This window comes from Mytilus californianus, unplaced genomic scaffold, assembly GCF_021869535.1.
Source record: "Mytilus californianus isolate M0D057914Y unplaced genomic scaffold, xbMytCali1.0.p SCAF_3, whole genome shotgun sequence".
NCBI classification, from domain to species: Eukaryota; Metazoa; Mollusca; class Bivalvia; order Mytilida; family Mytilidae; genus Mytilus; species Mytilus californianus.
Window position 1 is genome coordinate 35,993,159 of NW_026262679.1, and position 24,382 is coordinate 36,017,540.

Sequence of the window (24,382 nt, forward strand, 5' to 3'; positions counted from 1 at the left end):
CCCCCAACTTAAATAAAATAATCATTCTTATCAATTTTTTGTTGAAGTGTTTGAGAGAAAATAGTTTTACCGCATCCGACAGACAAATTTAATTTTGTTCAGCACATGTGAATTTAAAAAGAGGAAAAATTTTAAAGTGACGTATAAATAAAGGAAGTCGTGTCAAACCTTATATCCGCTTTACCATTTAGTAAAGTCGGGATTCTAATTAAAACATAGTTTTAAATCAGTGAAGCGTGATAATGAGGTCGATGTCCAATCTACGTGATATGAAGCACGAATTGTATTGTACTTTCGACATGTACAATAAATGATTACTTCTTTATGACGTTCTATCCATCTATCTGTACAATCCTTTTTATGTGTGTGTCTGTCTGTGATCGTGTTATTGCTGCATGCAAAGGCAATAATACACTGAGCGAACAGTACCAAAGATAAGGGGTATAGTAGTTGGATTATTCCTTAATTACATGGAACTTAGTGCAATTAATATGAGATACATTTCACGCTGAATTAAGTGGTCAAATTTTACGTTTGGTAAATTTTTCGGAAATCTATAGTGAAGCACCAGTTACTAGTCATTACATTTCATAACTATGCTGTATACATTTGACGCTTGAGAGTGATTAATAAGCTATCAAATGATCTCAGATTCTAAGCACATATCAAAATCCCCAAAATTTCCTTTTTTAATACGACATACCCCCATTCTTCAAAAGCTATTAAAGCGCTCGAGAATATAAAAAAAATTCCTGATCTACCAAGATGAACAATTTGTACATCAAAAATTCATAACAAAGTTTGCTAGAAATCCTTTTTGCGTCAGGCTGCGGATGTGCAAAGGAAACATCCTCGTGTAAAGGATATTTCATGTTGATCCATACGACATTGCCGGGTTGATCAAGAAATCCCCACTTACCACTAAGCCGGCTTTATACTGGACTTTATTAGACTCAGACTGTATGCATAATGACATCGACTCAATTTGAATTCTTTTTTACTAAGTGATTATTGTGGTCATTGCCCGAGGTTAGCCATATAATGTAATAAGGTTTCTGTGTGATTAGGACATCGACTCTATTTATATCTTCTCTACCGTTCGTGATTTTGGACGGCATGGTCAATTGTCCAAGGTAAGCCATATCAACTGCTCATAAATGTAATTAGGTTTCTATAAATATTCTTTTTTGCAAGAAAAAAATTTAATGTATTGGCTATGTCCAATAGTCAATTATCTAGTAGTTAAACCTGGGTTAAAAACAGGAAACACATCACTCAATCATAGTATGTTTAGAAGAGTTGGTCGTTCATTAGATACGGTCCCCATTACTTTTACCATTCTAGACTACTGATTAGTACCACCTGAATTGTGGAATTTCTATAATAGGGTGCTCATAGAACTTGGGAGTACAAGGGACAGACAGAGTGCCTCCTATCAATTGGATAGTACCAGTCCACAAAAAAAAAAGATATAAAATCCTGCTTCAAATCGGATGTGTATTTGTTATACGTATAGTGTCGTTCAGTTGCGGTCTCATTGGCGTATATAACTGGTCTGCAGCATAGTTAAGGGCAAACGATATAGCTTTGATCCCACGGTGAATTTTTTTACGAAAATTTGCATACAAGCTATTTGTCACCTAGTCAATTCAAATATGTAATAAAAATAAGATTTCATGTGCTACTTTTAGAGATAAATTGGGTTGAAATTTCAGATACTTACTAAAAATTTCGCTTTCTTAGTCATTTCTATCTTTTGGATAAACCTACCTATAACATTTTTGTTTCAAAAGATAAACACAAGCGGATTTTTTTAAAAACGTTTGGAATATCTTTTCTATATAAGTTAGTTCTAAATTAGTGTAAAAATATATTAAGGCACCGACCATTTAGTTTTTTGGTGTGCATGTTTTTTTATACACCGGCTTTCTAAGGTACTGGGACGGTCCGGCTGTTCAATTGTCCTTCAGTTCCTTTTTTGAGAGAAAACAAAAAAAAAATCTTATTGTAAACAAAGAGGCAGATGATACCTAGGGGACAAAAAAATCATTAGTCGAAGAAAAACAGACAATACAGTGGCGGATCCAGAACATCTGACTGACCTAAAAGGGGGGCGCTCCAGTCAGGCATCAGTGATTCCCTATATAATCAACCACAATTTTTTCCCACAAAAGGGGGGCCCGGGCCCTCCTGCTCCCCCCTCCCTCCCCCCCCCCCCCCTGGATCCGCCTATGCAATACCATAGCCAAGATTTATATATAGTCGTACTATATGAATCCCTGCCATAGTCTGGGACTATAAATATTATGTCCCAGCCATAGCCAAAAAAACGACGAAAAGACAATCAAGCCTACATGTATAGACAGAAAATTAAAGACTGAGCATCAAGAACACACCACAAACAGTGGGTGGCCAAGTCTAGCTTTTCTTTTTACTAAAATTTCAAATCAAATTTTCATTTTGATATAAAAAAATATACAAAAAAGTTGTGATCATTTTTCCTGAATGATTAGAAAAAAATACAAGTTTGCTTTTGATTTTTAAAAAATTGTTTAATTGTCTCGACAGAAAAAATCCATGCCGCTAAAAAGATGCATGGATGATATTAGGTGCCATAAGACTTTTCTCTTTACCTCATAAGAAAAACGTTCATGGTCTTAAGTCTGGTGAAAAAGCTACTGATCAAATTTTTAGGTCAGTGCTATATATATAATATGCGCTCAACTTTACTGAAAGGGACTTTCCAGCTCAGGTTAATGAGATTTGTATTAAAACAAGTTTTTTACTTGCGCCTACTTCAGAACACAAATTTCGTTATAACGTTAATTCTGTCTAATGTAATCTGGCTGAAATATTATACTATAGGTTTGTACTGTTTGTGCTGTATTGTGTCTGTTGACATTATGTGGATAGCTGAAAATACACAGCTGATCAGCATATCTCCTGCACACTATCACCACTATGATGATCAGATCAGGTTTTAATACTGGAGTTTGATTGGCTATTACTTGGTATAAATGTTATGATTGGTTGTCTGAGATGTGGGCACGTGAACTTTGTTGAATGAAAATTCATGGTCAAGGTCGATTGAAATAAAAATGAACTGTCAGTTCGAAAAAACGTGTAAGAAGGTACAGGAATGAATATGAGCGGTTGGGATTTTTCTCTTTCATTTGATACAGTAAGTAACTGGTAGAAATGAAAATCTTAAATGTCTTAGAAAGTTTAAAAAAGAATGTAGATAGGTCGCAAGTTTTACGTGAGTTCCTGTTCACGAGACGATACCATTATAAAAATTGAAGTTTTTGTTCATTGACAAATGTAAATTGAGCATTTGTCCTTTCTCCTTCTTTTAGCATCAGATTTTCTAGATCATTCTATTCCTGATTCTATCCGAATGAATTTTTGGAAACATTACCTTCTAAAATAAGATTCCCGAGCCCTTGTGATGATATGTTAGGTTGGGAAAAATCCCTTAAAGGAGGGACTGTCCCTCAGACAAGGGGTTATTTTACTGTTGCAGAAAAGAAAAAGAAAAAAAGAGCTTTTTAACTTAAAAGGGGGGGGAATTTATTTTATTTGAAACATGGACTTGTTTTGTTAATATAATATAAGATAGACGATTTGTTCTGTGGGAAAAGTTTCTGCTATTAATATAAATATGTGCCCTTTTGTTCTTAGAATTGGACTGCCTCGGTGGTCTGTTGGTAGCATCTTCGCCTCAAGTGCGCGAGGTCATGGGTTCGAACCCCGGCCAGGTCAAACTGAAGACTTTAAAATCGGTATTTGCTGCTTCTCCCCTAAGCATGCAGCATTAAGGAGTAAGAGCAAAGACTGGTTAGCTAGGAGTCAGAATAATGTGTCCAGGTAAGGTGACCTGTCTTCCTGCGGACTGTTACCTTGTGAACTAGCACGTTAAAAATCCGGCTCAGCGGTGTCGGTCTATTAAAAGTGATAGTCATTGCCTTGAGGTGTTATTCCCAACGTGATATTTGGTCCCATTGTGGACACTGAAAACAAGATACATAATTTAATTGGAATTAAAAGTGGTAGGTTTGAACAAACAACTATCAGAGTTCTGCAATCAACACCAACTTCTGCTAGTAAAGAAACATTAATTGAATGAAGATATTAATGACTTGGGTCAGTACAGAATACAAAATGTATGTTAAGGGATTACACAAGATTTGTTTTTTGTACCTTCACACCCCACTCTTTTTAACTAAAAGAAATCTGCAAAAAATATAGGAAAATCACTTGACTAAAAACTTGAAATTTACACATGCAAGTACAAATTTATGAATATATTTGTGCATTTGTTTTACCAGATTCATGTCTGAAGTTCTTTGGAAAATTTGAAAAAAATGCCATGAATGCATGTATATTTTTGTCTATGTTTATGCTCTTTTTTATTTGGAAAGGCTTTTATTAATCGAAATAATTGAAATTTACATGTACATCCATAAAAGGTTTGGGAAGATCATTAATGGGGATGGTACATACTGTACCTACATGTATTTAATTATCAGAATTTTCCCCATGGTCCCTTTATTTCAGTAATAGTTATTGTTCCTCATCTAAGACTCTAGATCTATCCCTATAAACTCTTTTTTTGGCATAATGACAAATAAGATGTATCACAGTACCAGACGGTTAAGAATTATTTTTGTCAGTTTGAAAGTTAAATTAATGGTATCCCTCTATACATGTATGTTAACCATGTATTCAATGCATACATGGATAAGTACCCTTATCATGTTTTATATAGAAGTTGATGGCTGAATTTGATGATTGTGATGAAATAATAGTACACTTTTCTGTCATGTTTAGAATAAAACTGTATCTAGAATGCATCTTACAGTTTTTCACCATAAATTTTTAAGTTTGATATTATTTAAGAACTTTAATTTATACTACATCCTGTTATTGGTAAAGAAGGATGAATGAATGAATTTTATTTCTCATTAACTACAAATTACATAGTTACAGAGAATATATATGTATAAACAATTACATTAAATATTAAAGCACATGTGAACAATACAATGAACAATTCAAACATAAACATTAAATTACAAACTAACAATAAGCATATACATGTATATATATTGTTCTGACACAGCACATACATGTAGTACATGTACATGTACAAAGGAATTCGAAGTAAAATACACAGTAAATTCATACTTCTATGTACATGAAGACAGAAGCTACATTTTATAACAAGCTGAATTTAAGGTGTACAATATAGCCTGGATATTAACTATTGACATGATTGATATGAAAAACTGCATCAGTTTACTGGATCATCAAAATAAATTTTAGGAAGTGTGGGGCATTGCATAAATTGGATAGCCACCTCATTGTTAACATCAAATACATTGTATATCCAAAAGACATCTAAAGTGAAACATGCAGCCTTCAATAACATGTGTCGATATCATGTCAAGCTCTAAATTGCCCAGAGCCTGAAAAGTGTGAAAAATGTCGGTGAACATTGTAATTTTTGAAAGGGATTCTTCTGATTAGAATTTCCTTCTAAAATAATAATACGATTATGACTTTTTTGTACAATTTTGTTGAAATGGATAATATCTTTTTTATGCAATGCAAGATCTTGGGATTTGGAATCATCAACTTATGTTTAACACCATATATACTTGACAGTGAAAGAAAACAAAATTATTAAAAAAAGATGCTACGATGTGCAATATTATAATATTCTTCAGGGAATGCATGGATTTTATTTCTGTGTAGGCATTATTGATCTGATTTGTTGCAGCTTATAAAGAGCTCTTACGTCATCACACAAATTGTCAGTGAAGAGTTTGAGATTGTAGCTGCAACAAAATTGAAATTGAAGCTCTTCAATGACAGTAATAACATATTCTTTCATAGCACTTGTGAATGTATAAACAGTGTACAAAATATCAGCTGAGCTGTCTATTCCATTATTGAACATTTTGTGTTACAGGATTTGTGTTAGCATCAAATTATAAAAGGTGGATTGGTAAAGTTGCTTAAAATACATGCCGTCTAGATATCACAGGAGGGCAGGACAGAATTAAAAAACCATACATAACAGTTTATGTTTGATTTCATAAGCAAGACCAAACAAGGTAAGAACATAATCATTTACAGATATATACATTTTTAACAAATGTGTTAAACAGCTGTTAAATGAGATTGAGTCACAGGACTGTGATCAGTCCCATACAGCCTGTTGCATGTAGTTCTTCAGTGAACAGTGGAAAATCAACTACAAAATTAATAAAAATTGAATGTTGATTAAAAAAAATTTTAGTCTGTGATGATCATCAAAGTGAGAGGGGGGGGGGGCCTCGGTGGCCGAGTAGTCGAACTACTGTATCACTAGCCTGTCAACAGTTACACTGAGGTTGTGAGTTAAAATCCCGCACGGGGGCGGAGCAGGTGCACTTCTCCAATCTTAATATACTAGGATTGTCAGTTTTCCTCCCGAAGGTAGATGGTTCTCTCCAGGCACTCCGGCTTCCTCCACCAATAAAAACTGACCGCCATGAAATAGCACAATCGTGTTGAAAGTGGCGATAAACACCAATCAATCAAAGTGAGAGAAAAAACCTAAAGATAATGATATGAATTTTATGCAATGCTAATTTCTATTTAAACAATAATAAATTCAAATTCAAAGTTTATTGCTGTATAAACTTTAAACAATAGTAATAATTAATACATGCAAAGGATAAGAGGAATTACATGTACCTATGATATAAGACAGTACAATAGACCACATCAACCATACAATATCAAATATAGAAGTAAATTAGTATAGAGACAGTAAATATTGATACAAAGACAAACAACACATGGTCCAGATAGTCTGACTAAGTCACTTTATAGAAGTATACATTTGTGTGTATTTGATACATGTACACATGTATCTGTTGTTTTCCTTCTTTCTTTAACTCAGAGCAGTATGTCATGTACATTTTGTATAAATTTAGTTACTGGATGTACATTTTACAAAACAGTGACATACATGTACATATAATAAATTATTTAAGTTTAACATGCAGTTTTATAAAAAAATATGCCCTTTTTATCTTTTGATCAACCATTTGGAATAACAATAGAAACATTTGAATTTGCATAATTCACATTTTCTAATTACAGGTGTCTCCATGTTGAAGTCGGAATCACAGATTCCGTTTGCAAAATTCGGAACTATGCCTGTTGATTTCACATCGTATTTATTGGCGTCTAGTCCGCCTGCATCATCGTTTGAATTTTTAAACTTTTCTCAGCACTTGGACAATACTAGGCTGAGCTTGAATGGATATGTATACAAAGACAGTAGCATTGCATCCTCTATTTGTGCTCTGAAGCAACGGAAATCTGAATCAAATTATCAAAAGAAAAATCGTCCAGAATTAAAACCAATTATTACAAATTTAAGCAGTTCAGGGGAAGAGGATGGACAATCAACTTCTGCAGATTCACAATCGCCGACACCACCTACATCCCCAGGCAAGTCAAAAAAGAAAGTGTCATTTGCAGATCATCGAGGAATGGCACTTGCTTGTGTTAAAATAATGACTGAACCATCAGATGTACCTCCTAAAATAAAGGAAGAGGTTTTAGCGGCAGTGCGTCAAGGTGCTACAGCTGGTGTCTCAGACCAGCCTCCTCTAGTCATTAATTTCCCTCAGCCAGCATCAGATTACTTGGCATTTAGAGACCTTTTAGAGCAAAACTGTGTGTCACTTGAAAATGTAATTATTAGAGATTACAAAGTGTTAGGAACAATAAAAGTTAAAAACATATCATTTGAAAAGAGAGTATTTGTACGAGTTACATTTGATTCATGGGAGAATTGTTTAGACGTTGAAGGTGTTTTCCTTCAAGGTCAGCCTTCAGCATCAAATAATATTGACACATTTTCGTTTGAGTTTGATGTTCCCACAGACTTGGATAGAAATTCAGTTGTTGAATTTGCTGTATGTTTCGAAGCAAATTCGCAACAGTATTGGGATAACAGGAAAGGAGAAAACTACAAAATAACAATTTGCTCTGAAACCAGTTTTGTTACACAGCCAGATGGACAAAACATAACAGAAGATAAACCTTTAAAGAACGTTGACTCGTGGACTGAATATGCTTCATGGAACAAGGTTGATACAACAATACCATACTGGTGAATTTATCTGTGTACATGTATGCAAATTATATATATAAGACAAATTAAAGAAAATTTACATTTGATGTTAATTTGCCAAAGAAATGAAAACTTAAATACTGTACAACAGTACAAATGTATCATATCAGAAGATATTTGGTTGTTTTTTCAGATAATGAATGGATAAAGCTTTAATCATATTTAGTATTTGAATTCCGTAATTTGCTCATGGTTATAATCCATTATCAAGAATTACATATTTTTTTTATATTTTCATGCATTTCAGCTTATGATATTACAAATCCAATGTATTAAAGTCTGGGTTTTTTCTCATTTAAATTTCATACATATTCATGTACAATGTACTTGTAGTATTAAAGTGCCATAATTTTATGTAACTTTGCATAATACATCATCTATCTTCGCCACTTTCATTTTGACAAATTTGTATTAAAAAGCAGAGTTGAGATTATCTGTGCTACAATTATGCAATATTGTTACATCAGTAAAACTTCAGGACTTAATGATGTATATTACTTATTCTTTATTGCCAACTCTTGCAGATTGATTTTACTATAGTAAATTGAATTTTCATTGATTTTTGTGAAAAACTGTCAGGAAATATAAAGTCATTTAAGGTTATTTAAAATATCTACATGTATTGGTGCGTGTCAGTTTTCATTGATTTGGCAATCCCAAAGTTATTACTGCCTATATATACATCATGTACATGTTGTTGACCAGTGATGACCACACTTGGATGTCTTCCAGACAAACCAGATACACCTTCCCTTTTCTATGTTTAAATCAGTAAATCTGTATTTTTGGCTTCCATATACTGGTAGGTTAAAAGTACACAGAATGAATCATGTATATTGATTTTTCTGTCCTTGATATTAAATGTCCTTTATCAGATTGAAGTTTAAAAAACAACTTTGTTATAATGTATTGGCTGCCATACAGTGTCCTTGAGTTGGTCATGTTGGTTAGCAAACAAAATAAATGACATACATTGCAAAAACATGAATTTTACTAAAATTTCATCAATTAACTGATTAATCAAACATAAAAAAGTCAATTACAGATACCTCTTTATTCACTTTATTGTTAGGTATTTGTACATTTACATGGAAAGTACATTGTGGAACATATATACAAAAATGTACATTGTACATGTACTGCATATCAATTAAAATTCTTTCTTACAGTAAAGATTTACACAATACTGTGGTCAAGTGATTTTATCCGAACCAACAATCAGTACCTCCAATGAAATTGCAAAGGGCATTATACAAGTGGGTCTATTTACATGATTGTTGAAATGACCTATGTAGGCATATATACATGTATAATGTAAATGTACATGTAGTATATATAGCATTTTACAAGTGGCTCTATTTACATGTTGAAATGTTTATATTGTCATAAATGTTAACGTAGTACATGTTGTACAATATTATATATATATAATGCACCTACCTTGAAAGTGCTGAGTTTTAATCAACTTTGCAGTAATTCAAAACATGTAGTTTTGAGAAAAAAATACAATGTCTTGACTGTATTTGCCAGATTTTCAGTGCCAGTATTTGAAAGTAACTTATTTATTACAGTATAAAATAATTGTAGTAAAATAATTTACATTATCCTGTACCTTCATTTTTTGCAGTTTCATAATCATTCATTAAGAAACGGGTAAAAAGGGCAGACAACTCTTGGAATATTCTATATTAGACTATATTATATTTCAGTGACTTGCATAAGAGATAAAAGAGTTTGTTTTGTCTGCCATGTTGGTAAAAGTGTACACATGTTCATATCATTTTACTCATGCATATGTACATGTAACTCATACATGTCATATTGCAAGATCTCATAAAACATGCACAGTATAAAGCTTATGTGAACAAGTCTACAGTTTAGTTATAAGGGCATTTTAATGCAGGAATATATATATTTTTGTATATTTTTGTACAAAAGTTATTCTGTGAAACATAACTTGCAAAAAAGTAAAAATGAATGATTGTGTCACAGTGTGTATGTGTGCCAGATATACTAAGTTATGTTTTAATTTATTTATTGCTTAAGTTTAATTTTGTGAAAACTAATGTATACATGTTATTTCTCTTAGCCTTGTTAATTGCACTCATGCAGAGCTATAATATGAATATTTTGAAAACCTGATTTTTCCTTACTGAAATCTTACTACCTCATACTTGGCTTAATGCATTATCTTAACATATGAACCGCCAGAAGCCAAATGTTTTGCAAGAGGGATCCGTTTTCATAAAGATTTACATTTTGTAAGTGGGAGTGACGTGTTAGTGCTGAAAGGTCATTTTCTTACCAAAAATTTGTTCTTATAGAAGTTGTGAAAAACATGTATTGTCATTATGTGGTCTTAGAAGATGTTAAGGGAGGTGATGGACAGGGGTAAGGGAAAATGTGAATGAGGAGGCTGGGAGAGCGGGAGTAAAAATAGAGCTTGAAATGTTTTTTTTTAATGATTTATGTTTAGGAGTAAGGGGAGGGAAGTGGGGGTTGGGGGATAGGGAAGTGGGAACCAGGGACCTCCCTGTCCACCCCTCTTAAGGTCTGCCTGTATTCAACTTAGGTTCTTATTTATTCATTTGTAAAATAAACCATATAAATTTTGTAATTCCAATGTGTTTCTCCTAGAGAAATTTTTAAAAATGTGATACATTTTTGTAGCTAAACTCATTTTATGCTTATATATATACTTATATATTTCTTCTATATACTTTGAATAACCACTGCAATATTAATGGGAGCTGTGTGCTGTATAAAAGTTGTTAATAAATTGTCAACAATCTATTAAGATCTGTTATTGCATTTTACATTAAAAGTTGTTACAATGTATTTATTTGTTTGTTATTGTCTTTACCAATAACTTTACAGACAGAAACAACACAATCTGGTCATTTGATCAGTCATTGTTGTATGATGATACTAGAGGGTTTGATTTTGAGGTCACTACACATAACATCAATGTCATATTTATTAAAAATTAAAATGGAATTTGACTCTAGAACCTTACATGGGTTTGGAACCAAAGTTAAACATATATGGTCTAATATGAGTAAATGATCCCCTTTCATTCTGAATTAACTGTGTCAAAGGTCAAGGTCAAAATTTATTAAAATAGACTGAATTAAGTGAGGAAAAAGAGCTTCTTGATGGTAACTCCTGATTATTGCATGGGATTGTAATGAAACAGAGTCCCTATTGATTAAAAGATCATTGCTTCCAAGGTCAAGGTCATATTGTGCCCTATCTTAATTTGTATTGACATTAAAGGTCCCTCAGTAGTGTTTCTGGTGTGTTCACTAAACAAAATGTGTATAATGGTGAATAATACCTTTGTTTTTCATTGTATAACATTTTCCACTTGATGGTATCATTATCTCTGACATTTGGGCTATGCAATTTAATAATGGTGAACATAAGAGTATTAACAAAATACTGAACTCCAAGGTAAAATTGGAAAGGGGGAAGTCAAGAAAACCTGACATAATCAAACGCTTGACTTCATCAACCAACGGAAAGAATGGAAATCAACTGTCATATTCCTGACTTGATACAGGCATTTCCCAAAGAAAATGGTGGATAAAACCTGGTTTTATAGCACTTGTATGATAGTTATGGTATATTGACAAAACTGAGTGATCATCACAAACAGATAGTTGGTGAACATGTCAGTAATTGGAATCCAGCAGCCAAAACTGTGTCAACTGTAAACATACATCAGATATCCTACACTACTGACTACAAATTCAAACATACACAAATAAATCTGACAAAGACGCCACAAAAAAGTTTTTGTAGTAAACAGTACACACAGTATAGTAAAACATACACTTTCCTGATTAAGTACAAATAAGAAAAATTTAAATACAAGGGTGTACAAAATTCAACATTCAAGACTGCACCTTACACAAGATGATTACTTTTTTTTATTATTAACCACGAGTATGGAAAATATAGCAATCTACATCAAGTACAAAAGGGGAGATGGTACCAAGGGAGCAAAGTTAAAGAATAACGGTTACCACCATTATCACCATGCATTGCCAATGTAAATCGATTCAAAAGGTACACAACTAGACATTATAGGAGGAATAATTTCTGATGCTCTAACAAATGTGATCTTTTACTGTTTCAAATACCTAATTATTGTAAAATTTAAAAAAAAAAAAGGAAAGAAGATGACAATGTTCTTTTCTTTGACAAAGCCAGACCAAAAGATTAAAGGGGCATTAGCTGTCAAATTGATGTTCACCGATTTGACTCGAATTCTCATATTTGATTTATAACATACTAAAATGTTTATCCAAATTACAAGAAGTCTGAAATAAACAATCAGCAAAGCAGGGGCTCGATAATATTTATCAGCATTTCGTGTGTATTTTAGTCTATACGCCATCTAATTAACTATCGAGATGACCTCCGAAGACTGCCGACGTTCACATAACCCGATATAAACATAACTATAAATAGATAGCGACCTCGTGCAGTTGGACTTTTCTAGGTCTGTTTGATTTCATGTTATAGGTTAAAAAAATAAGTTAATCATCGTTGTTACCTGTATAAGAATGATTTTTTGTGGATCGAATCAGTCAACGAAATGGTCCCCTTTGCTTCACTTTCAATGTTGACATTCTTTTTCTATTAATGACGGAACACGGCTTATACATGCGTAACCAATCTCTAGCTAATAGTTTAAATGGAAGGTCACATGAATACGGATTGTAAGTGAATAATTCATCAGCGATGTTTCTTAGCTTATTTTTTTTACAAAATTGAACTAAACTGGCTGTTGAAAGCGATTTATTATTTCACTATTTCACTTTCATTAATAGTTGATCCAAGAACATCATATTATAATTTTTTTATATCTCGTAGCTAATAGATATAAGAAGATGTGGTATGAGTGCCAATGAGACAACTCTCCATCCAAGTGCCCCTTTAAAAGATTTAACTAATGACACATGTGTTCTTATGGCAACCATAACTGTTTACGTAAGTATTGACTTGAAAAACTATTTAAATGGTTGGTTGAGGACCTTCCTAGCCAGTTCGATATGATACTGACGTCTGGTGGCTTTTTTTAGTTGTTAAAATCTGAGTGTTTTTGACTGCCTCACTGATATTTAAACACGTCTTCCTTGATATATGATTTCATCATGTTTACTGCCGTAATTGCAAACAATCATTTTTTTCTAAAATTTACACTCTTAAAGTCATGTTATATAGTCAGCACTTTTGTGGCACAAGCTGGTGAGACACTATTCTGTATTCATTTACCGTGGTTTCTTTTTCTTTACATCACAACTCCTTTGTTCTAACAGGGGTGATCCGAGTCGGATCATCCCTACCAGATCATATATTATAATTATTGTATGGCATTCTGAACTAGATGTTATGAAGCGTAAATGTTTTTTCGTATAGTCTAGAAGAGCTGGGATGTAAAATAGTTATCCCACTCGGACTTGGTGTGTCAGTGTAAGATCACCCTCTGGCCTCCGGCCATGATCTTACACTGACACACCAAGTCCGAGTGGGATAACTATTACAGATTCAACGCTTCCTAAACAGCCAAATTCTGTCGCTGATGATGATGATGAATTTCACCGTCCGGCTATCTTCTTGATATTGCGGACTAATGCACATAGTTATAGATTAGGATCTGTCTGTCTTTTAGCTTTCATCTTACTCCGACTGCGGTGTTGTGGCTGGTAAGGAGTATTAGGCCGTTCTGCCAGGATGGCTGGTGTGGTCAGTAGGTCAGTGTCGTTGATGTCAAACCCTTCACCGAAGACGATCCTACTGCGCTTGCCTCTGTCTGTTGTGGAGGTATAGTATATGAGGCGATAACATGCCTTGTTGGGGTTGTAAGGACTGGTGAAATTATCCCTGTTTATGACTACTCCAACTGGTTCCCCTCTGTACTTAGTTGGTGTAAGTAGTTGACCAACTATCGTGTCTCTATCTTCGGTCTGAGTGTTGTGGTCTGCGCTGGTCTCGGTGGTTTATTGATGTTCTGCAGCGGGTACCACGGCTGTTTTTGTTGCCATCCACTGGGCGTAACGGTAAGCGTTTCGTCTCCAGGTAGATGGTGGCTGTTTTTGCTTTTCAGGGCCGGTTCAGGTTTCCTGGATGTAGTATCTGGCTCCTTGGCCTTGATCCAAGTAAGCTGAACTGAGACCTGGTCCGAGCTGGCGGTAAATTTCCAATCCGGCTCTTTTCCATCTAACTTCATTGTTACCAGTAAGGCTTTCACTTCATTAGGTAGTTCCATAATGTCTGTCAACGATGTTTACGATTCTAAGTTCAACTCACGAATGATGAATGAAATCTGTCGCTGAAATGGACTCACCAAAATATATTCAATTGTTTCCTTTGTGTGCCTAATTTCATTAAGTTTGAATTTGCTAGTTTGCTGATTTCTGTTCACTAATGGAATAAGTATATGTAAGAGAATGATAATCCCTTTCTTCATGATTAAGTACGAGCGTTATCATGAGAATATTGTTGACTTATGTATTGATGCTCAACTTAGAATTTTAAATGGTAGAACCATTGGTGATTCATTAGGGAAAATAACATATCATAACTATATTGGAGCTTCAATTGATGATTATTGCATTTGTAACTCAAATTTTTTACAAAATATTGTGAGTTTTGAGGTGGATGAATTCAATCCTATACTTTCTGACCACTGTCCTATACATGTAAAAATTCTATCTCAATTTTCTGATACAAATTTACAAGATTGTTTAAAGAAAAATATGAGAAACATTAGATGGAATGATACTAAGGAAATTTCTTTCAAGTCAAACTTATTAAATTTTGATTTTAATCAATTATGTGAAGACTTAGAAAACATTAATAAATCACTAGACAAAAAAGGTTTTTGTACAGTATTAAATGAAAAAGTTTCTGAATTTTCTTCTTTTTTGATTGGTGCTGCAACAAAAAGTACAAAAAACATTTCAAATAAACCAAATTTTCAGAAACGGAGAAAAAAGAAAAAGTTGTGGTATGACGACGAGTGTGAAGTTAAATACAGACATGTGAAACAATTGGCTAGGAATTTAAGTAATAATCCTTGGGACAAAAATTTGAGACAAAAAGTTGCTTTTAATAAAAAAGAATTCAATAAATTAACCAGAAAGAAACATAGACTATTTAAAAATAAATTATTGGAAAATATTTTAGAATCTGAAGACAAAAACCCATCAGAATTTTGGAAGTCAGTTAACCAGTTAAAAGAAAAAGTGAGTAACGACCCAAGTTGTAATATATCCCCAAAAGAATGGTTGAATTATTTTAGTCAATTAATGAATATAGATCATATAAATAGATATGAAAATGAAGATATACACATATCTTCTCATAAAAATCAAAATATTGAAATTTTAAATTCAGAGATTACGACTGAGGAGGTACAGAAAGCAGCAAAGAAGTTGAAGTTGGGAAAGGCCAGTGGGCCTGATGGTATATTAAATGAAATGTTAAAAATTACTTGTAATATTAATGCAAAAGTGTTTGTTTGTATTTTCAATGCTATATTAAAATGTGAAATTTATCCTGATTTATGGAGAGAAAATTTCATAAAACCAATCTTCAAAGGAGGTTGTTTTAATGACCCCTCTAATTATATAGAGGAATTGCAGTATCTAGTTGTTTTGGAAAATTTTTTACTAAAATATTATCAAACAGGCTAGATGATTTTCTAGAGAAAAATAATATTGTTTGCAGTGAACAAATTGGATTTAAGAAACACTGTAGAACTAGTGATCATATTTTAACCTTAAAATGTCTTATTGATAAGGCCTTCAAGTTATCTAAATCATTGTATGTTTGTTTTATTGATTTTAAGAAGGCGTTTGATACAGTTAACAGAGAAGCATTATTATATAAATTGTCCTGTTATAACCTATCAGGTTGTTTTTTCAATATTTTGAAAAATATGTATGATGAAGTTAAATACTCAATTAAATTTACAGAAGGTGAAACAACGTCGTTTTCATCAAAAGTAGGAGTAAAACAAGGATGTATTTTAAGTCCATCACTTTTTTCATTATATGTTAATGATATTGTCAAAATATTTGACAACTCATGTGACCCCACTATATTAAACAATGTAAATTTATCATGTCTTATGTATGCAGATGATATTGTTTTGATATCAGAATCTGCAAAAGGTCTACAGAATTGTTTAAGTAAGTTATCAAATTATTGTGACACATGGAATTTATCAGTAAATACAGACAAATCAAAGGTTATTATATTCAATAAATCAGGAAGAGTAATTAAAAAAGACAATTTTAAGTACAATGAATATGCACTAGAAATTACACAAGAATACAACTATCTTGGAGTATTATTTAAACCTTCAGGTAGCTTTACCAAAGCAAATGAATATTTATGTAAAAAAGCTAGAAAAGCATCATTTTGCATTTCCAAAACACTGCATTCAGACAAACTAAATATATTACCAAATCTTAAATTATTTGACTCATGTGTAAAACCTATACTTCTTTACTGTAGTGAAATTTTATGTCTAGATACTTTGTTGAAAAATAATGCTTCCATGGAGTCTAGATATTTTTTATATCAACCTGTAAAAGTACAAATTAAATTTGCTAAATACATCTTAGGAGTTAACAAAACTGCATCAAATTTGGCTGTTCTGGGGGAATTGGGTATGATCCCATGCTCTGTTGATGCTATCAAACTGTGTGTAGGTTACTGGCATCATGTAGTCAATTCAAATCCAGATAGTTTAATAAATATGATTTATTCATCAAGTGTTAATAATAACTCAGACTGGTATAGAACAAAAATTAAATTGTTATTTGAAAAAGTTGGATTTAAACATGTCTGGGAAAATCAAAATTCACTTAGTAAAAATCGTTTAACTTTTGCTATAAATAAAAAACTGAAAAATGATTTCATAAAATTTTGGGAGAATTCCATTTCAAAAAGTGTTAATGATAAAAGAGGAAACAAATTAAGAACCTACAAGGATTTGAAGATGAAATTTGATATGGAGAACTTTTTAAAATTAGATATAGACAGAGCTGATATTTCAAACTTTGTAAGAATAAGGATAAGTAATAGTATCCTTATGATTGAAAAAGGCAGACATAAAAAGATTGATTTAGAAAATAGATTATGCCCCCTATGTAAATTTGAAGTTGAAGATGAATTACACTTTACCATAAAATGTACCAAACTCAATGATCTGAGGAATAAATTTTTTCAGAATATTTCTGATATTTTACCATCATTCAATAATCTTTCAGACATTGAAAAATTCTATTTCATATTTCGAAGTAATGATTATGATGTCAGTAAATGTTGCATTAAAGGTATTAATGAGATGTACACGTTCAGAAGTTCACTAACTTAAGTTATTTTATGTTTATATTATATAAATTGTAATACTAGTATCTAAAACTGTACCTCCTCAGTCAAATAGATAGAAGGGGAAAATAAAAATACTCATTATATATTTATATATACACCTCTTTCTTCTTTTGTTTTTTTTATGTTCTGTATTGTTATATAATTGATTGTAATGATTAATGATTGTTCTTTGTGTGTTGATGACAATCCATATTTTGGATTTTATATCAATAAAATCTTTGACTTTGACTTTGACTTTGAAGAAAGGGATTGTCATTATCTTACAAACTTAGAACATTGTAAAGTGCTCAAGGCTCAAATAGAAAAAAATAGTAATTTGTGTTTTAGACATTAGATGACACACACAGTATACAATGATATGGTCGGAATTGAATATGTTTCCTGATTGTGAGTATGATTATGTAAATCATTTAATATTTAAGTAGGGAATTTTCTGTTTGTTTTTTTTACAGTTCAAATCAATAAATTCATAAATTTGAGTTACAGCTAAATTTAATTTCACGGCCAATTATTTGGTCCAGCTATTTACATCAAATACTACTTCATTATGTCAGGATAATATTCAAATAAAATGCCTTTATAAGGTTTGAAAATATTCAAAACTGAGTTAAGTTGAATTCCTGTTTTTATTTTATTTTATCAAAATATTGAAAATTACTCATTTTTACCAAGCGCAGATCCAGTAATCTGAGTTTTGGTAATCTTATTAGTTAAAGATTTAGGTTATATTTAATTCTAAAACTCTTTTTTCTTTTTTTGCATTGCTTTGATATTGTTTTTTTTTTTTTTTTTTTTAGTAATTTGAAGTTATTAATATTCTCATAATAACATTACAGGTACCCCTCCTTGAAATCTGTTATGTGTGACTGACATCAACACATTAACGAAACCTCTCCGGTACCAATGGGTTGCAATTTAGATGTCTATATTATATGCCGTATAAATGAACATATGATACACATCGGTACAAAGGACATACAGGGCTTGTACCTTTATATATACGGGATAGCACATCCTAATTTTTACGGAGATGTTGTTCACCGAGCCCGGAAATTTAGATACGATCCGGGTAAACTTATCGATCCTTTAAATAAACTTTTTCTAAAAGGTTTCCAATTCAACACTGTAATTAGATATTTGAATATTTTTTTATTGTTATTAATATCATAGACATATGATACAATATATATTGACAAAGATGGTCGGTTGAAAACAAAACTTTACGACAAAAGAGGTGATATCAGCCTCCCAATTGTGAATTTTCCATTTCTATGTAGCAAAATTCCAGCAACCTGTATATACGGAGTATATATCTCCCAGTTGATACAATATTCCAGGGGTTATATTTTCAATCATGATTTCCTTGATAGAGGGTTGCTGCTAACAGTTCTAAGTGGTGAAGTTCACAGATAACAACGAATATGTTCCAATTGTCGTAGTTACAATCCCGTCCCCTTTCCCCCGAACGTGACCTATCGAATAAGACTTATCACCGGGTTTGTACATACACGAGCAATACTACGGGTGCCACATGTGGAGCAGGATCTGCTTACCCTTCCGGAGCACTTGATATCACCCCCAGTTTTTGGTGGGGTTTGTGTTGCTCGGTCTTTAGTTTTCTATGTTGTGTTTTGTGTACTGTTGTTTGTCTGTTGGTCTTTTCTTTTTCAGCCATGACGTTGTCAGTTTAATTCCGACTTATGAGTTTGAATGGCCCTTTGGTATCTATCGCCTCTCTTTTATCATACTCATATGCCATGGGAATATCAGCTGTATTTATATATATAAGGATTCGATAGTTTCTTCGGGGTAACATTAAATATTTAATCTAAATTTTACTTGTCAAATCAAGTCATATGTAGTTGATTTAGAAGGAGCTACCAAAACTTTCTTAAAACATAATGTTTTTCTTGCATTTTATTTTCAAAATATTGTCAGGTAAGCGGCCAGTAACCAATATGACAACATATTAATTATTAAATATCCTTGGTCCTTTGTTAGCTTAATGCGTGTTACAAACTTGTCATCGACTGACCTAATATACTTACTAGATTGTCTCTTATTTACTTTTGTTGCAATTTTCCAAGAGTTTATATAGTCAGACTATATAAATCCTTGTCCATCTTTACACAAAAAAACGCTGGTCCTTGATCTATAATTGACCGTATGAGTCGTTATTTGCACACTATAACATGTATAATACAATATGTTATCCGTTATATACACAACTGACCCTGACATTTCTCTTTGATTCTAGACCAATGACTGTTGTGACCTATACTAAGGTCAGTAATCTTAGTTCAGTAACCTCTCTACGAATCAATTTACCAAGCTAGAATACATTTATTTATCATGCCAGCTGAATTTTTATCTCATCTTAATACTTGAAAAAGCTTTAACTGACCGTTGAAAATGACAATAACACTTGCCTGAAGCGCTTTGGTTTCTTGATTCACCTACACCAGAAACTCTCAAAATTAAACAAGTCCATGATGTATCAATACTGATGGAGCCATATGATCAAAAAGGACCTAAACAGAATAGTCAAAACCATCTGAAGTGCAAATAATTTGTGCTGGACGGGTGCATGAATCATAATATACGATATAAAACAGCTTTTCAATAGCGAAACATGGAAAAAAGAGGCGAAAGATACCAAAGGGACACCCGAATAGTTTCGGACATATACCAGACAACGACTAGTTTCAGACATGATAGCAGGCATGAATAACGATTAAAAAAATATTATTCAACAAACAATACCAGACATAGTACCAGATAAAATCAGTATAACAAACTGTTTCAGACATGACACTAGATAACACACATTATCGGACATCATAACAGACAACAATATGCATGGTTGTCAGATGTTAAATATGAAATGATAAGAAGGCTGTGTGATAAGATAGTAACAGGCATGATGTAAGCCAACACATAATATTGGTCATGATATGAATTAATTTGTCAAAGGCTTCCAGACAACAAACAGTATCAGACATGATACCAGTCATCAGTGGGTAATAATCGACACCAGACATCGATGAGTGACATACATGACACCAGACATCGATGAGTGGCATACATGATACAAGACTTAGATGAGTGGCATGCATGACACCAGACATCGATGAGTGGCATACATGATACCAGACATCGATAAGTGGCATACATGATACCAGACTTCGATGAGTGGCATGCATGACACCAGACATCGATAAGTAACATACATGATACCAGACCTCGATGAGTGGCATACATGACACCAGACATCAATGAGTGGCATACATGATACCAGACTTCGATGAGTGACATGCATGACACCAGACATCGATGAGTGACATACACGATACCAGACATCGATGAGTGGCATACATGATACCAGACTTCGATGAGTGGCATGCATGACACCAGACATCGATTAGTGACATACACGATACCAGACATCGATGAGTCACATAGATAATGCCAGGAATCAATGAGTGACATACATGATACCAGACAACAATCTGTATCAGGCAAGATACCAGAATAACAAACAGCATCAGACATGATTCTATATAATATGTTTCCAGATAATAAAAAGTATCTAGAACTAGACGAAGCAACAAGGGATATCAGACTTGATACCATGTAACAAATAACTTAAAAGATCGACATCAAATAAGTGACAAACATAATACAAGACGAGAAAACTTACCAGCAATTACACTATAGAACAAACAGAAACAGATATGATTCTGGTAAAAAAAAAACACTACGGTATAGATTACATTACAGGAAAAAAAGCTATCAGACAAGATATAGAATACAGAATGCAGTCAAACAAGATATAGAATACAGAATGCAGTCAAACAAGATATAGAATAGAATGAGTGACAAACATGATATCAGACAATAATCCATATCTGACAGGATACCAGACAACAGACAATAATCCATATCTGATAGGATACCAGACAACAGACAATATAAACAAAATCATGCGTCGCAGCAAAGGCAGTTAGATATGATATCAAATTTCAAAAGCTGTCATCAAAGATAACAAAACAACAAACAATATCAGAAATTACACAAGGCAACAGACAATATCAGAAATTACACAAGAGAACAGACAATATCAGAAATTACACAAGACAACACACAATATCAAAAATTACACAAGACAACAGACAATATCAGAAATTACACAAGACAACACCTAATATCAGATATTACAGAAGGCAACAAACAATATCAGAAATGGTGTAATATCGTCTCATGATCATGATCATTAGCCAATCAAATTAACGCTGTTTTCTTATCACACTCCACGGAGTGTGATACGAGAAATATCTCTTCATGCAAGAAATAGATAATAGGCCAACCATAAGTGAAGACAAATTACAAAACACAAAAAAACAATTTAAAAAATTACACAAGACAACAGACAATATCAGAAATTATACCAAACAACAGACAATATCAGAAAATACGCAAGTCAATGATAACATGATAAAAGGAGAGTTAGACATGTTAACATAACAACAGGAGAATCGGGCATGATAACATGACAACAAGCGAGTCAGGCATGCTTACATGACAAAAGCAGAGTCAGGCATGATAACATGATAGCATGAAAGTTAAGCATGATAACATGACAACAGGAGAGTCAGACATGTTAACATGCAACCAGGTTGATTCAGGTATGATCACTTGACAACAGGAGAATCAGGCATGATAACATGACACTAGGAGAGTCAGACATGTTAATATGACAACAGGAGAGTCAGACATGTTAACATGATCCAAGAAAATGAAGTCAAGGTCATATAAACCAAACGAGAAATACATGTACACCTTACAATCATTCAATAAACGAAATATAATTGACCTATTGCTTTTAGTTTCTAAGAAACAGACTTAACCAATAAAACTAAACATTGACCAATGAATTGTGAAAATGAGGTCAAGGTCAGAGGAACCATGCCAGGCAGACATGAACAGCTTACAATCCTTCTATACAACAAATATAGCTGACCCATTGCTTATAGTTTAAGAAAAACAGACTGAAACACATAAACTTAACACTGAGCAATGAACCGTGAAAATGAGGTCAAGGTCAAATAAAACCTGCGAGACTGACATGTACATCATAGAATATTTTCATACACCAAATATAGTTGACTTATTGCATATAGTATAAGAAAAAAGACCAAAACTCAAAAACTTAACTTTGACCACTGAACCATGAAAATGAGGTCAAAGTCAGATGACACCTGCCAGTTGGACATGTACACCTTACAATCATTCCATACACCAAATATAGTAGACCTATTGCATAAAGTATAAGAAAAATGGACCAAAACACAAAAACTTAACTATAACCACTGAACCATGAAAATGAGGTCAAGGTCAGATGACACCTGCCAGTTGGACATGTACACCTTACAATCCTTCCATACACCAAATATACTAGACCTATTGCTTATAGTATCTGAGATATGGACTTGACCACCAAAACTTTATCTTGTTCACTGATCCATGAAATGAGGTTGAGGTCAAGTGAAAACTGTCTGACGGACATGAGGACCTTGATATGTACGCACATACCAAATATAGTTATCCTATTACTCATAATAAGAGAGAAATTAACATTACAAAAAATTACAACTTTTTTTCAAGTAGTCATTGAACTATGAAAATGAGGTCAAGGACAATGGACATGTGACAGACGGTAACTTCGTAACATAAGGCATCTATATACAAAGTATGAAGCATCCAGGTCCTCCACCTTCTAAAATATAAAGCTTTTAAGAAGTTAGCTAACGCCGTAGCCGCCGCCGCCGCCGGATCACTATCCCTATGTCGAGCTTTCTGCGACAAAAGTCGCAGGCTCGACAAAAACGCAAATAGATAGCATAACTTTAATTAAATTTCTATTGAATTTTTAATTTGTTGTAGTTTATTTTATCTTTCTATTTTGTCAGATAATTACTAAAAAATCCCAAATATATGTTAAGATGCACATTTAAGCCATCATTAAGTAAATACAAATTGGTTTCATTTTCAACGTTGTCTGAATTTGATACACACTTGTGCATCTATACGTGCTGCTGTGAACTATAGTAGTGGAAACTGATTTTTTTTCTTTAAGATGATCGTAAATAAATTAACGGAAAATTGTCCTGCTTCTTTGTCAGACACATTTGAGGGTGTTGAATATGATAAAAAAAAAACGACGATTATATTCAGGAGCGGATCTAGGATTTTAGATTGCCGCGTTGGTATTAAACATTTCTTCAGACAAAAAAGTCTGGCACAAGATCCACGAAACAGTGCCAAAAATGATATCCGACATTACACAGGATATCTTTTAACTAAACATTTTATCACTCCACTTTCTACATTAAATTCAGTGGAGACTCATGACTAAATGTCATAAAATAAGAAAACACAACAAGACACTAAACGGACAACATTACTAACAGAATGCAAAGGACATAAGCACGGTAGCAAATGAGAAACAAAAATAGCCTGTTTCAATCTGATGAAACAATGACCGAACATACATTCTACCACGCAGACCACATACAATGTATTTACTCAGCTAGATACAGGTGGGTTTAATGATATAAGTAAGACAAAGACCCCTATACTTATAATGGCAATAATCAAGATTAATTAAGATTACATATATTTATGTATAACTTTTTTATTCTCCTTGAATCGTAAACATATTCGACATTTACAATAAGCTGGTTAACCAGTTATATTTTATTCTCATTGCTA

At 33.0% G+C, this 24,382-nt stretch overlaps 1 protein-coding gene across 1 annotated transcript; it reads left to right on the top strand.

Annotated features, from left to right (window-relative positions):
* Nucleotides 1-3,051: 3,051 nt before the first annotated feature.
* Nucleotides 3,052-11,035, top strand: LOC127734461 (protein phosphatase 1 regulatory subunit 3B-like). Its single transcript, XM_052244347.1, has 3 exons — nucleotides 3,052-3,181; nucleotides 5,975-6,119; nucleotides 7,156-11,035. Exons 2-3 carry the CDS (start codon nucleotides 6,089-6,091, stop codon nucleotides 8,178-8,180), a joined length of 1,056 nt encoding a protein of 351 aa, XP_052100307.1. The 5' UTR covers nucleotides 3,052-3,181; nucleotides 5,975-6,088; the 3' UTR covers nucleotides 8,181-11,035.
* The last annotated feature ends 13,347 nt before the right edge of the window (nucleotides 11,036-24,382 follow it).